The sequence below is a fragment of the Hydra vulgaris genome, chromosome 03 (genome assembly GCF_038396675.1).
Source record: "Hydra vulgaris chromosome 03, alternate assembly HydraT2T_AEP".
NCBI classification, from domain to species: Eukaryota; Metazoa; Cnidaria; class Hydrozoa; order Anthoathecata; family Hydridae; genus Hydra; species Hydra vulgaris.
The window spans coordinates 56,131,266-56,146,001 of NC_088922.1; the positions used below are offsets into that span (position 1 = coordinate 56,131,266).

General features: G+C 27.6%; 1 protein-coding gene across 1 annotated transcript in view; it reads right to left on the reverse strand.

The window, feature by feature from the left end:
* The window catches only part of LOC101241558 (protein PFC0760c), a 30,115-nt gene continuing 15,379 nt past the window's right edge, over positions 1–14,736 (reverse strand). The window contains exons 6-11 of the mRNA XM_065793749.1: positions 8,086–8,303; positions 7,852–8,006; positions 7,561–7,680; positions 7,228–7,480; positions 2,354–2,424; positions 1–2,231 (exon numbers count right to left, since the gene is read on the reverse strand). Coding sequence (XP_065649821.1) covers positions 606–2,231; positions 2,354–2,424; positions 7,228–7,480; positions 7,561–7,680; positions 7,852–8,006; positions 8,086–8,303 — 2,443 coding nt within the window. The 3' untranslated portion in view covers positions 1–605. The remainder of the gene's footprint in view (positions 2,232–2,353; positions 2,425–7,227; positions 7,481–7,560; positions 7,681–7,851; positions 8,007–8,085; positions 8,304–14,736) is intronic.

The following is a 14,736-nucleotide window of genomic DNA, read 5'->3' on the forward strand; positions in this document are numbered from 1 at the left end:
TAAGCTACTGATTTAACTAATTTTACAATATAATCTGTATTTTTACATAATATTTAAAAAAAAAAAAAACATAAAATAAAAATATATACATTTCGAAAAAATAATTGAAATTAAATATCAAGATTCTTATTTAAAATCATAAAATATTTTAGAAAAATTAAAAGCATTTATCAATGTTAATCAGCACAACAAAGAATTAAAAAAATAGATTTAAAATAAAACTTGACAAAAAAAAAATATTACGCTTATTTCCTTAAAAAATTATTAATTTTTTAAGGAAATTTCGATAAAACCTAAAAACTCAAAAAAACATTTACACAAATAAATTAACAACATAGCACATACACGATTTGTACATAAATCTGATATTTAGATGTATATAATATGTATATATTGATAGTATATATTAAATATAACGTTCACATTGTCAGCTGGTGTGTTGTAACATGTTTTGCTGTTTAGTTTTGATTTTCATATTTTCATCACATCACTTTTTCATCATTGTTCGTTTTCGTTTTGAAGTAATTATAATATTGCACAGCATTAGTAAAACTTCATTTGATCATATATACTCCTAAACTAATTTTTGCAAATGAATATTGTAATCAACATTCTGAACCTTTGCTGCAGCCAACAAATGAAATTTCTGCTACAGCATTATCATGTTTTTCATGAAAAGTTTCTAAATTGGGTACTTTTTCCGAACACAAATGACATATCTCATTATTATTGGCAATAGTTGGTTGAGTATCATCTTTAGGAAGATTCAACAGAAAAGCTTCATTTTCAGGAGAATTTTCATTACAAGACACTGCAATTTTATTGAAACCATTCATTACATTAATATCGTTATCAACGTCATTAATACATATTTTATCAATAGAAGAAATGTTTAACCTCTCTTCTACCAACTGTGATGGACAAGTAGTGCTATTATCAATATTTTCCGATTGAACTACTATGTCATCTTCTTTAAAAGATAATATATTAATTTGTTTAGTTTCACTAACTTCATTAACTTCATCGGACAATCTTGCATTTTGTTTAAACTGAAAAGCATCAACTTCATTAGGCTGTAATATAGCTTCTTTAGATTGAAAATAATCTATTTGATCAGGTTGTACTGAATTTTTTTCAGAATAAAAACTGTCTGTGTTGGACTGTGTTGCATTTTCTTTAGATTGAAAAGTATCAATTTCATCAGGTTGTATTAGATTTTCCTTATATTGACATGTATTAACTTTATCAGTCAGATTTTCTTTAGGCATTATATAACTATCAGAGGATGGTGGTATTGTTTCAGCATCAGAGTTATAAAAAAGTTCTCTTTTAGAATCATTAGATTCATTATTATCACATATTTCTTTATTTTTATATGCATTATCATCAAATATTTTGTTATTACTAGATTCAGTATGACCATAATCACCACAATTAGCATTTGATTCGGATTCTTTTGTTAAAAGATTTTGTGTTTCAGTACAACCATTATCAAGCTCAACAACAGCCTCGGATCTTGCATCTGAAAGATTATAGCACACATAATCTGTAACAAGATTATTGGAGTCAACAAGATTAGATAGAGTAGATTCTGATAAATTTGAGTTTTCAGAATTTTGATCTTTTATGAAATTGGAATTGTTTACAAATTCATTTGAGTACTTCAACTCAGTATTTTCAATATAATTCTGATTTTTAAGAGTTAAGTTTTGAAAATAATCTAAATGGTGGAGTCCTGTAACGACTGCATCATTACTATTAGATTCTTGAATACAACAATCAGAGACAGTTTGGGTACTGTTTGGGGCAGTAGAGTCACAACTAAAAGAATTAGAATTAGCTGTAGTAACTTTAGAGTTTTTATTTATATCAGAGTTTTCACTTGGAAAAATGCTACTAGATTCTTTGAACACATCTATTAAACTTTCAGTACATTTAAAAGTTTCCGTAAAACTGCATGTTTCAATACTAGATGCACTGTGAGACAATTCATCACTAGATAAACTATGGGTTAGATTAGATGAGCTGCTCTCAGAAAGATCACTTGTTATAGAACTTTTTGTTTCTGTTTTTACCATATCTGTTAAAGGTTGTGTAGTAAACACTTCATCATTTTTTTCAATATCATGATCACTGTTGTTTGACAAGTTTGATTCATTATGAACATCAGTGATATTTTGGGCCAAATCTTCAGAGTGCGATAAAACCTTGCTTTCAAGAACTTCTGTGTCCTAATATATATATATATATATATATATATATATATATATATATATATATATATATATATATATATATATATATATATATATATATATATATATATATAATTTTTCATGAGTAAAAAACATACCTTATTATCAGAAGATGTTGAAGCAAAACTACTTGATCTATTCAAATCAAAGCTGTTTGATCTATTCAAGTCTATTATAGAATAAAAGATGCACATAATCTCTATTAAATTTAACTTATAAAAAATGCATTGAAAAAAATAGAAATAAATAAAGTTTCAGAAACAAAAAAACAATAACAAATAAAAAAAAATTATCAACTTTAGTTTTCCTGATATAAGCAATCATTTTATAAAGACAATAAATGTTTCAAATAACTGCTAGGCTGCTAACACAACAGTCAAAATTATGTCTAACTACAGCTAATAGAAATTTAGTGGTAATATTTTAAATGCAAGTCTCAACCTTCATGAGTTAAAATAACTGTTGTTTTATAAGTTAGACAACATATGAAGTCATTATTTTATGGCAGTATATTTAATTATAAATCAACATCTACAGTAATGACTGTAGATGTTGCATAACAGCATAAGCAATGGCTTATGCTGTTATTTACAGTCATTTTTTTTTTTGCTGGTATATTTAGTTATAGATTAGACTAATATAATTAAAACAAATAACTTCAATGAAACAGTGAATTTACTTTTGTAGTACAAAAATGAAGGATTGCAAAGGCTATAAATAATATAGCCCTTTAACTCTTTCCACATAATGATTAGTACAAACAAACAATAACAAATATTAGAGATATCCTAGATATGCTAGCTAGCCCAGATAGTAGAAATACCTGGTATGAAATAAGGAAGCAACTTCTAACTAAATAGTACAACAGTGTCATTTAAGCAATGTTAAAAAAATATAGTAATTGCTCAATTCACGTGCGTGTTTCTGAGAAATGCAAGTACAACTATTAATAATTATGTTTAGACTTTAAAATGTGATAAAATATAAGTTCAAATATCTTATGTAATTAATATGTAATTTGATTCAGCTATGACTTTACTTCTTTTTTTTTTAACTTCATTATACAATTGACAAATAGTAAGAAAAATGGCAATCTTAAAAATAGTATCTTAAAAAATGGTAAGAAAAAAACGTTTTTGAAACTAAGTACTTAGGTTTTAAATAAGTAACAAAACCTATTAACCCATCAATCCAATCAAGCTAATCCATCCAATGCAATCAAACATCCAATCCATTTATCCAATCCAATCCAACAATCCATCCAATCTTATCAAACTAAAAGATTGGTTATCTAAAGATGCATGACTTTTTTTTATGGATTTGCTTTGATTTTTTTATCATTTATATTCCATATCTTTTTGATAGAAATTTCTTAAAAAAAGTGAAACTTTTTTACTATTTGACACTTTTTTTGTACAATTATCACACTATATTTTGAACTTTCAGGTGCAAAACAAAATGTTTAAGTAACTGAAAGTTTGTTTTAGTTTTTCTTTTCTCTTTATACATTTTCAAATGAAATTTTCAACATGATTGTTAAGTAAAGTTTAACAATGATGGACCAATTGATTATCTGTTTTACATAGGAAATACAAATTGTTTTTAATTTAGAGGGATTGTTTTGTTTAAATAACTTTTAAATAAAACTTTTAATAACTGGATGTTATTGAGAATAAAATTGAATTTGGCTATCTGTTACAACCAGATACTCTTAAGTGTTATCAGAGACATTCCCATTACAAAAATTTTCTTTTTAAATTAAATAGGATAGCTGTATAAAGAAAATGTACTATATCAAGAGACTGTATAATACAGGAAAGATTGCAGCCAGGAAATAAACATATAAGTATCCTGTACTAACCTTGATAGATAATCTTATACCAATCGCTTTATCTGTACTTATTGATGAGTATCAGGATTGCTTCCATCAAGGGCTTGGTGATTACTAATAAACTATTATAAGAAAGTTCTTCATTACACGAATAAAGTAAGCCATAAAAAACAGGAAAGCCGGATAAAAACAAATACTGAAACTTTTTAGTTGCTGTGTAATAGATTCCATTTTATGAAGTTACTAAAATTTTGTGACATAACTTTTCTAAATCAAAACAGACTTTTAGTATAAATTTGCATAATTTTAATTAAATTTTGCATAATTTAATCTCAATTTTTATATAAAAAATGACTCTATTGCCAAATCATATTTGCTAGAGTTTTAGAAAAGTAAAGAGCTACCCTGGTTTTATTGGTAAATTTAGTTCTAGCTCTGTGGATGACAATAAAAATTTTTATGTTTCAATTCATCTCTTTGAAAAAATATTTGAAATTTATTCTAATATTTTTACTCCTAATGTTTTACATAGTTCCTGATATTTGATATAGTTCTTGATAGTTAGCAATTCTTGGTTTTGCATGTAGTTTCTAGTACTTTTTGTAGTTCCCAATATTTTATGGTTTCTGGTATTTCATATATTTCAGAATATTTAACATTGTCCTTGTTGTCTAATCTAATTTCTAGTGTTTTGTACAGTTCCTGGTATTTTTTATAATTACAAATGTTGTATGTGGTATTTCATATTATTACTGATATTTTAAGTAGTTTTTGGTGTTTTGTACCTAATGTTTTATATAGCTACTCATATTTTATAAAATTCCAAATATTTTATGTATTTCCCGATACTAATTAAGAGTTCTGACATTTAGTTACTGCTATTTTATCTAGTTCATAATATTTCAGTTCCTGGTATTTAATATAGTTCCTGATGTTTAAGGTCAGGCAAGTCAAAATCAGTATCACTTATCTGACTTATAATACTTCCATTAGTTGAATAATCGAATCTGACTTAAAATACTTGTTTCCTAGCAATGATGATGGGCACTATATTTTCTTATCTCAACACATGAGCTCTTGCCCTGTGATAGTAGAAATGCGAAACTTTCTTTTATCTCCTAATACAGGTACACCTCTAATGTTTTTTGTAATGGCTTTGAAGCCATCTGATAGGGTTTCCCAAACACTGTTGTAGTTCTTAGAAAGGGTGATCCGATTAATAGCTGTAAATTTACTAGAACTTAACAGTGCCATGTTGCACTTTAATGGTGTTCATGTTAGTGCTCTAAATTTGCAAGCCAATTGTTTTGAGGTAACTTGATTTTTTTTTTTAAATCTCTCTAAAAATTTAAATAATGACTATAATAACTAGAAATAAAACAACCAATTGCTACCAATTTGTTTTGACCTATGTTTTGCAAATGTTTCTGTTTTTAAAGTAATTTTTAATACATAAAACCTTACCCTTTGCAAAAATAGTCAAACCTACTTGCTCTTTGTGAGACAAATTTAAGTTATTAAATTAGTCATTAAATTAGGTTCTTTGACTATGCTTTGCTATTTTTAGCAAGGTCTTTAAATGTTTAACAAACTTTAAACAATTCATCATGAGTTAAGCAACTTACTCTCTGCAAATCAATATGGATTTAATTCTCTGACTTGTTAACCATAATAACAGAAAAGTTCTATTGTGCATTGGAAGAAACCAATGATGCAAAGGTTATTTTTTCTAACTTACAAAATGCTTTTAAATTTTGGCATCAATTTATATGGTGTATATGGAATGTTTATGTTTGATGGACAGCCACAAGGATGCATCCTTGTGGCTGTCCATCAAACATAAACATTCCATATACACCATATAAATTGATGCCAAAATTTATATGGTGTATATAAATTTTGGCATCAATTATAAAGATTTTATGTTATTTTTCACCTGTATTAACAATCTTCCTGATATTCTAATCTCTTAAGTAACTCTACTTGACAATAATACATACTTTAACAACTTAAACAAGTGTCATCTTTATGTCAAGATGTATACTATAGTCTTGATAAAAAGTCATCAGTTGAAACAACCAGCAAAGATTGAATGAGATCTTTCTTCTGTGACAGCAATAGCTTGAGAGTATTGGACCCAAATAAAATTCAATTGTTACTGCTAACAATTATCACAATAATGTTAATATAATATTGATAAACTTGAAACTTCTACTTGATGTTTTTTTTGATTCTCATATAAATCATACAAAAAAACTATTCAAAAATTTGCATCACATAAAGTTGCTAGCAAGCTATTATCTCTTTTTCTACCAACTAAAACTCAACCTTACATAACTCACCATTTAGCAAGGTATTTTCAAGATATTGATATCATGTGGTAGATAATGATATTATATGGTAGATAATAATATTATGTGGTAGATGATGTAATAAGATGTGAAAGATAATAATATTATGTGGTAAGATGATGTAATAAGATTATGTGAAAGATAATGATATTATGTGGTAGTGGTAAAGCGCAAGCTTTGTAAGTATAAAAGTCTAAGTTTGATGCACACTACTAACCCTAGTACTATTGCGCTTAACTTGCTTCACTGCACAACAGCCTTGTTTTTGAACGCTTGTGTTTTGGAATTTAGAGGGTTGAATTAACTATTTTAAAAACAAATAAAGTTGCGTAACCTCAACAACTGTATTGGCCCACTGGCCCTGGGGAGACAAATACAGTAAAAAAACCAAAACACTTCTAATTAGTTTTTCCCTTTAAATATCATTTCTTTGGAATTCTCTCATACTTTCATGTTTTTCTGACTGTTACAGTTTTTTAAGTCTTCTGTCAAATGTTATCTTGTTTTTTCACATGTGTATCAAACAACATACATGCAGTAGGAAAAAATAATGAAAAAAAAAAGCAACGCAGTCCTTTCTGTAATAGCTAGAGCATAGTCCTTTTTGTGAAAACTAGAGCCAATTGATATATTTTATTTTTATTTTTGAATTTAGAATGTAAATTATTAAATCTTATCTTAAAACTTGATGAAAAAATTTATTGAACAGTGTAAAGTATTAAGTAGTTAAACCTTAGAAACCATGGTAACAAAAAAAACAACCAGCAATATTGAACCTAAAGAAACTAACCTGGAGAAGGAGCTTCGATAACAATTTGATCATAGAAAGAAACTTTTGATGGTATAGATATTCTATTTTTTTTGCTTTGTGGAATAACCATTACTTCTTCACAAGCTAATTTCCACACTTGGAGATTTAGTAAACAGTTTTCTAAAGTGGTAAGATACTTTGAGCAAATACTCTCATCAGAAAACCTAAATGATCGTTGAGCAGCTTGTGACTTGATATGGATTGTCAAACAATCTTTAGTTATTTCTGTGTTCTAATGGAAAATAAATACTTTAGACAAAAAGTAATCTTCAACTTTCAGTGTTAACTTTAAGTTTATTTTTTGTTAATTACCTGAGTAAGTTTAATAGCATCAACAGGTTTACTACTTTTAGAATATGTATTTTGATTACACCAGCAACTTAATTCACACTGATACAATACAACATACCACTCAATGAACTCATTGTCCATCTATTTAATAAAAGAATTAAAAAAAAAATTTAGAAAAATTTTTTTTTATAAAATATTAAAAATGTTTATATATATATATTTATATATATATGTATATATATATGTTCAAATAAAGTATAAAATTTTGATAACAAAGTAATTTAAAACAGAATTAATAAACATAAAAATTACCTTTGCAACAAAACAACTTCCAAGAAATATCTCCTCACGCATACATAAAGGAACAGCAGCTAATTGACAGCAAAATTGCCCCCACAATTCTAGTGGATGTGCTGGAAATTCAGAAGCATCTCCTAATACTGCCACTCCACTTGCTCCTTTACTGCCTGACACATTAAAACAACAAAGTAAATTGTAGTATTATAAAACAATATTATTTATTTTACTATTATAAATTTTATTCACCTATTAGAAGATCTTTAGATATAACTCCTTGTTTGATATCATCTACAGATAATTGTGTATGACCAGCTAATGCAAACTTTGGAGCATTAAATTGAACCGCACGTTTTTTTACAATAAGGGTGCTTTTGGATGGCACTTTGGAGCCATATCTTTCATTTGCTGTTATAACCGTGTAATAAAGTTCAAATTCCATTTTGAAATCTGCTTGGAGCTCTTCACTAAAAAGCAAATGGCAGTTCATCTTTTTTTTTTTCTTTTAGTTTTATTATACCCTGTTATTTTGTTATATATATATATATATATATATATATATATATATATATATATATATATATATATATATATATATATATATATATATATATAAATTAGTAAAAAACACTTATCTAACTTTTATCTTCGACTTGAAGTTTCACCATTGCTGAATCATAAGGAAGAGAACTCTTCCTGATTTTTACTAATTTATTATTGCTCTGTTCTTTAAGAACATTGAGCACTCTATTTGTAAAATACATTAACATAATTTACATATATATATATACATACATATATATATATATATATATATATATATATATATGGGTGTGTGTGTGTATAAAACCGTTAGAATTATTGGTCTAACTGCTGACCTAGAAGTGTTTAATCTCGGCAAAAAACTGACCTTGTTTTTATGTTTTATGGTCAAATCTTTGTTTTACATTTTTTATGCTGATGCCTACATCACACAGATTATGGTCGGCAAATTATATATATGTATATTGACTGTATATATATATATATATATATATATATATATATATATATATATATATATATATATATATATATATATATATATATATATATATATATATATATATATATATACACATTTTAATAAACAAGACAGATTTTTTAACTATTAAAACCATTTTATTAAACAAAATCAATTAGAAATAGTTCTAATATCTAACAAATTTGAAAATTTGATTGTACAGGAATCAAATTGTGGTCACTTTTTGACACTTTGACTCCTGTGAATAGACCTAAAACTTTTTCAGAATTCAAAAAAAAAAAAAAATTCAATACACAAAACTATGAGTCTATACAACAAATTTTTTTTGTTAATTAAAAATTTTTTAAATTAAAAAATCTTATAAACAAAACAAGGGTCTGCGCACCTTATAAAAACAGAATTAACAATTGACCAAGTACAATTTAGAACTTGCAAATCAAAAACGTGATGCATAATCATCAATGACTCAAAACCAAAACCAAAAATTTAATCTGGGCTACTGAACATTATAAGGAAAGCTAGTGACTCTGAAGGATCCGAATCCCACTGCTCAATAGAAGACCTTAATGAACAGAAAATTTAGGATGCAGAACCTGCCATATCTTAAAAAAAAAGAAAATTCATTAAATATTTTTATTTTATTTTATTTAAAAGTCTCTTTTTAGTAGAAAATAAAATATAGCAAAAACATTTGGTAATTAATACAACTTTTTTGTACAAAAAATTTAAACTTTATAATTTAAACTTTATAGTTCAGTAAACTAAAGATTGACAGGTCTGTTTCTTGTGTAGACCTGTCAATCTTTAGTTTCTGAGCTATAAAACTTAAATTAAAAAGTTTACTTTCCGCTTTTTAGTATAGAAAAGATTATATTAATTAGAAAATGTTTTTGCTATATATTAATTTCTACTTTTTAGTCTTTGCAATGAGTTACAATGAGGTATTTAACAATGGAAAATATTGTTCTTTACCATTGTTATTGTTGCAATATTATTATTAAAGAGTGTCCAGACTACAAGAAATAAGAGGAAGAGTTTTAATTAAGTTCCCTAGTAGCAAGCAACATTGGTGCAATATTGTATAATATGTACCTCAATGTTGGCTTAACATTGTTATATATGCAGTCTTGGTAGCTGTCCTGAAAACTGCATTATGTTCGCAGTTAAGAAACCATGGATAGACGGAGGATACAAGGATTTGATACTCACTGACCCATTTATAAGGTAGGCCAAACAAAATTTAATTCATATTAAAGGGACAGGTTACCATAAACACACCACAAAATTTGGATAATATATATTATTAAAGGAATCATATCACTGATCTGATCAACAGCTGGGAGAATTTAAAGAAAAGTAAGTGTAAGAACTCAAAAGAAGCAGGAAAAGCTAGACAAGATTTCAAAAAAAAAAGGAAAGAAGGTTTTCTGGATTGCTAAACCAAATATCCAAGATATTCTAAAGAAGCCTTGTCTTAATAAGGAATCGTATTGTACTGATATGAAATTTTTGAGAGATCAAAAGACCGGTCGTAAAATGACTCTGAGTAAAAAAGACAAACTTTATAACCGGAGAATTAAGAAGAGAGAACAAAGAAGATTGAAACATCCACAGTTAGTATACAGTGTTAAACAGTTTTCTCAGAGAGATGATTTTACTACAGAGCTTCAGTTTTCCTCAGAAACCAGTGATGTAAATACCAGCATAGACTCAGATTGTTTGTTTGATTTTGATCAGCCAAGACCAAGTAATGACACGCAACAGCCAAGGATTTTGTAAAAGATATTGCTATGACTTCAATTTCCAAAAATATTTCGTCCAGAGATTTGCTGCATGTGTGTACAAATTTGGTTGTTAGTTCAGATGGAGATGTTGAAGACTTTTTACTGTCTCAATCTACTATTTGGCGGGCACAAAAGAAAACCATCCAGCAAAACGTTGCAAAGCTCAAAATAGGGGTTAAAAAAGCTGCTGAGAAAGCACTTTATATAATAGCTCACTTTGATGGAAAAATTATGGAAGATATTACTAATGGGAAAAAAGAAAAAAGAGACAGGTTTGCTGTTTCAGCTAATATTGATGGAGACATTAAGCTTCTTGGAATTCCAGCAATGGAGCATGGGACTGGAGCTGCTCAGTATGAAGCTTTGTATAATGTACTGGAAGATTATAGAATACGTGACGATGTGATGGGACTGTACTTTGACATAACTGCCTCAAATACTGGAAGACATTCAGGAACCAATATTGGGTTCAGTCAAAGACAGGAATCTATTTTATTAGAGCTTGCCTGCAGAAGGCATATATAAATCGTTTGAATATGCCTGCAGAAGGCATATTCAAACGGTTTCAGACAAACTGGAATGACATCAAGGAAATTGTTCATTCTTCCAATTTAATAAGGTTTGATACCAATTCCATCAGCAATACTTTCCTGGCCTAATTACAATGCGGTACTTGTAAAGACGCTAGTGACGCAATATAACTTCTAACGATTCAAAATATATTTGCTGAGTTAAGTTACTTAAAAATGCGTTACGCGTTTTCGCTACGCAGCGAAATCTCGTAACAAGGCCTGTAATTGAGGCAAGATTAAAAATATTACTATGCAGTAGTTTACATTTTCAGTTAGGTGATTTTCGCATGAATATAATATTTGTATGATATCTACTAAAAGTAACTTATAAAAAATGAAATTTATTATTCTTTTTTTTTTTTTAATTTTGTTTATAACTAACATTGTAATATAACTAATGAATAACATTTATAAAAATTTTAAATTAACTTAAATATATCTAAAACTAATTATGTTTAAACAATTTAGTATATATAGATTTATATTTTGCTATAATTTAATATTAGCATTTACCACAAAATTTATTAATGGGTTTTTTAAGTATTAAAAATAAATTTTTGAGAAAAAAAGAGATAAAATCCTTAGAGAATAAAAAGTAAATACAAGCTTTTTAGATATTTTATTAAACACTATTTTACAGTTTTTCTTAAAAACATTTCAAAAATTTTACTTTGCGCTGAGTTTTATCAACTTCTGCTTTGGCTCCTTGTGGGAACGAGGTGAATAGAATCGACAATAATTATTAAATAAAATATTTGTCATTGTTAATCCATGATGTCTTTGCATACCTAATGAATAAAATTCTGATAGCATCATAAGGAGGTTACACAGTGATGACCGACAAGTGTCATTATATACTTCATAAAAAAGAATGTAACAGTAAGTTGCCCATTGACAAACTTTGTCACCAGGAATTGTTAAACCTCCTCGATTTATGTCCTTTACAAAATTTCTATACGCTTCATAGAAATAAAAGGTGTCATCTGGATTTTCATCTTCATGAATAATGTACCCAGCAATATAAACTAATGACATTTTAATATCAACAGTCAATGAATCACACAGAGCAGGTAAATTGTCAATAACGTTGCAAATACCCTCGCTTGGTAAAAATTTACATTTTGGACAAGAGTGATCTGAACCTAGATGGCTAACACATCTGAACTTTCTCAAACTTTAATAGCAACTTTGTACGGTATATAGTTACTTTTTCAAGAACTTGTTGAACGGAAATAAAATAAGTTCCTCCTGAGCCTTGTCTTAATTTTCCAAAGAGCTTTTCTAATGGATCTGTAGTAAAGTTGCCTAATAGTACATACTGATGAGTTGTATCTAAAAGATATTTTGACAACTGAACCAAACCATAACAGGTCTGAGGTAAACAATTAGCAGTGTCTCTTGTTAGTAATTTGACTCTTTTTCCTTTTTCTATTTTTTTCATTTGTATTGCAAAATCACCCATTGCAGAAACTTTGCTTAAATTGTCATCATTAGCAGAAGCAATAGAAGCTCGATTAGAATCTTTCAAACAAATGTCTGCATAAGGACTGTGAACATTACAAATTTTCCAAAATTCAACTACTTTAGTAATGAAAATAATTGTCCCTTCATTTTCATGCAGATCTGGATGACTTTTTAATGCTGACAATGTTTCATCGCAAAACACTTGCAGACAAGTGATAACTTTTTGTCTTTCAATTGGCTTTGGATAAACAGAAACTTCTATTAATTGAGACATTTTAACAATGTTTTTCATTTCAAGCTTGTACAAATTAATAATATCAACCCACCGTGCTATTTTTTTTTCTCCATCAATATAAAATTCAAGTTCTTGAGTTTTTTCTGTGATCCAGTTATTACCTATACTTTTTAATAAATGAACATAATCAAATAAAAGAAAAATATTGTCTTTAGTACACCATGCTTCTTTTTTTTCAAAAAAGTTATAAAACTTCTGATTGACTCTGTTACTATCACAGACAATAGCAACAACATTGCCCCCATTATTTTTAATTGCATCAAGAATCAGGGTTGTCTGTTCAAAAAGAAACTCAGCATCAAGTTCTCTGACTGGTAATATTTTGTAAACAAATTTTGGTCCATTAAACAATGTTACAACCAAAAAGCTCAGTACTGTGTTTGCTAACAGATGAAGTTTGTTAACTGATGTACCAAATACTATGCCACCATGATACTGCAACATTGGTTTAACATAAACCTCATCAAGAAGTAAAATGCACGTTTTTTGTCTATCATCTCTAAGATTAGAGAAAATATGTCTGATATAAGTGGTATCCTCTAAAGATTTACATTTAGATGTAATTCTTCCTAAAGTACGTAAACTCGGAAGTTCAAAATCTTCTCTGATGCGATTGTAGGCTGATTGTGAAAGAGAAAAATACTCAAATGCTCGCACAATTGTTTCAATTGGATACTTTTTTTCCCTAATACATGTTTTATTCATTGACAAAATTTGTTGTTATACAACTTCTTTTTTGGGTGTTATTTCACAACAATTTAAAAATCTTAATGCTTCTTAAATATGAGAAAATTTGTTCATAATATAAACTCGGTTAGATGATAAAGTCATAACACTAATTTTAACTCCACAATGAAATGCTTCAAAAGTGAGATCTTTATATATACAGAGTAGAAATCTAGCAACAGCACTTTCCTTTAAAAAGTCTGAAGACTGAATATATAATATATCATTGCATAAATAATTAATAATAGCAAAATTAAATTCATTAGTTTTTAACTTTTCATATAAAACATTAATACTTTCTATTTTTTCTTGTGAATTAAATATTGCTAACTTGTCCTTTTCTTGCCAGCGAACACTATTAAGACTTTTTGATGTTTTTCTAAGTGGCATGGGTACAGTAGGATATAAGCTTGGCTTTATACAATCAAATACTGACGGAGCATCACGAGGTCTCAGCTTTCCATAATCAGTAACAGTTGTATAATTTTTGGGCCAATGTCTTTCACATACTACGGTGTTATTAGTATCAGGAACATTATCTCTTGGTATTATAACAATCCAACGTTTTCGTTCTTCAATGTTTCTTGGAAGTCTAAATGTTTTAACTCTATTCTGAGGATTATAATTGCCATTGCAATTTGTTACACAACATCGACGAACCATTTTTTAAATACTAAATTAAATCCTTTGCTTAATCCTTCACCTCTTAACTAACTTTTTTTTTTTAAATTTAGAAGTTAGTTAAAATAATTACGGGTGTTTGGTTATTGTAAATTTTATGCAAATATTACCTTATGTATATATATATATTCAACTTAAATTAATTTTATTTAAAAAAATTTTAAATAAAAATTAATTTGTTAATTTTATAATAATTATTTATTATTGTTTTATAATTATTATTGTTACCAAAAAAAACCACCCCCGTATTTATTTTGTAAAATTGCTTGTTAGTTTTTCAAATATAAAACTATCTTGCCTCCAGTTTTTTACGCAAGCCGCGCGTTGGAAAGGCCTGTTATATAGTAAGCCATG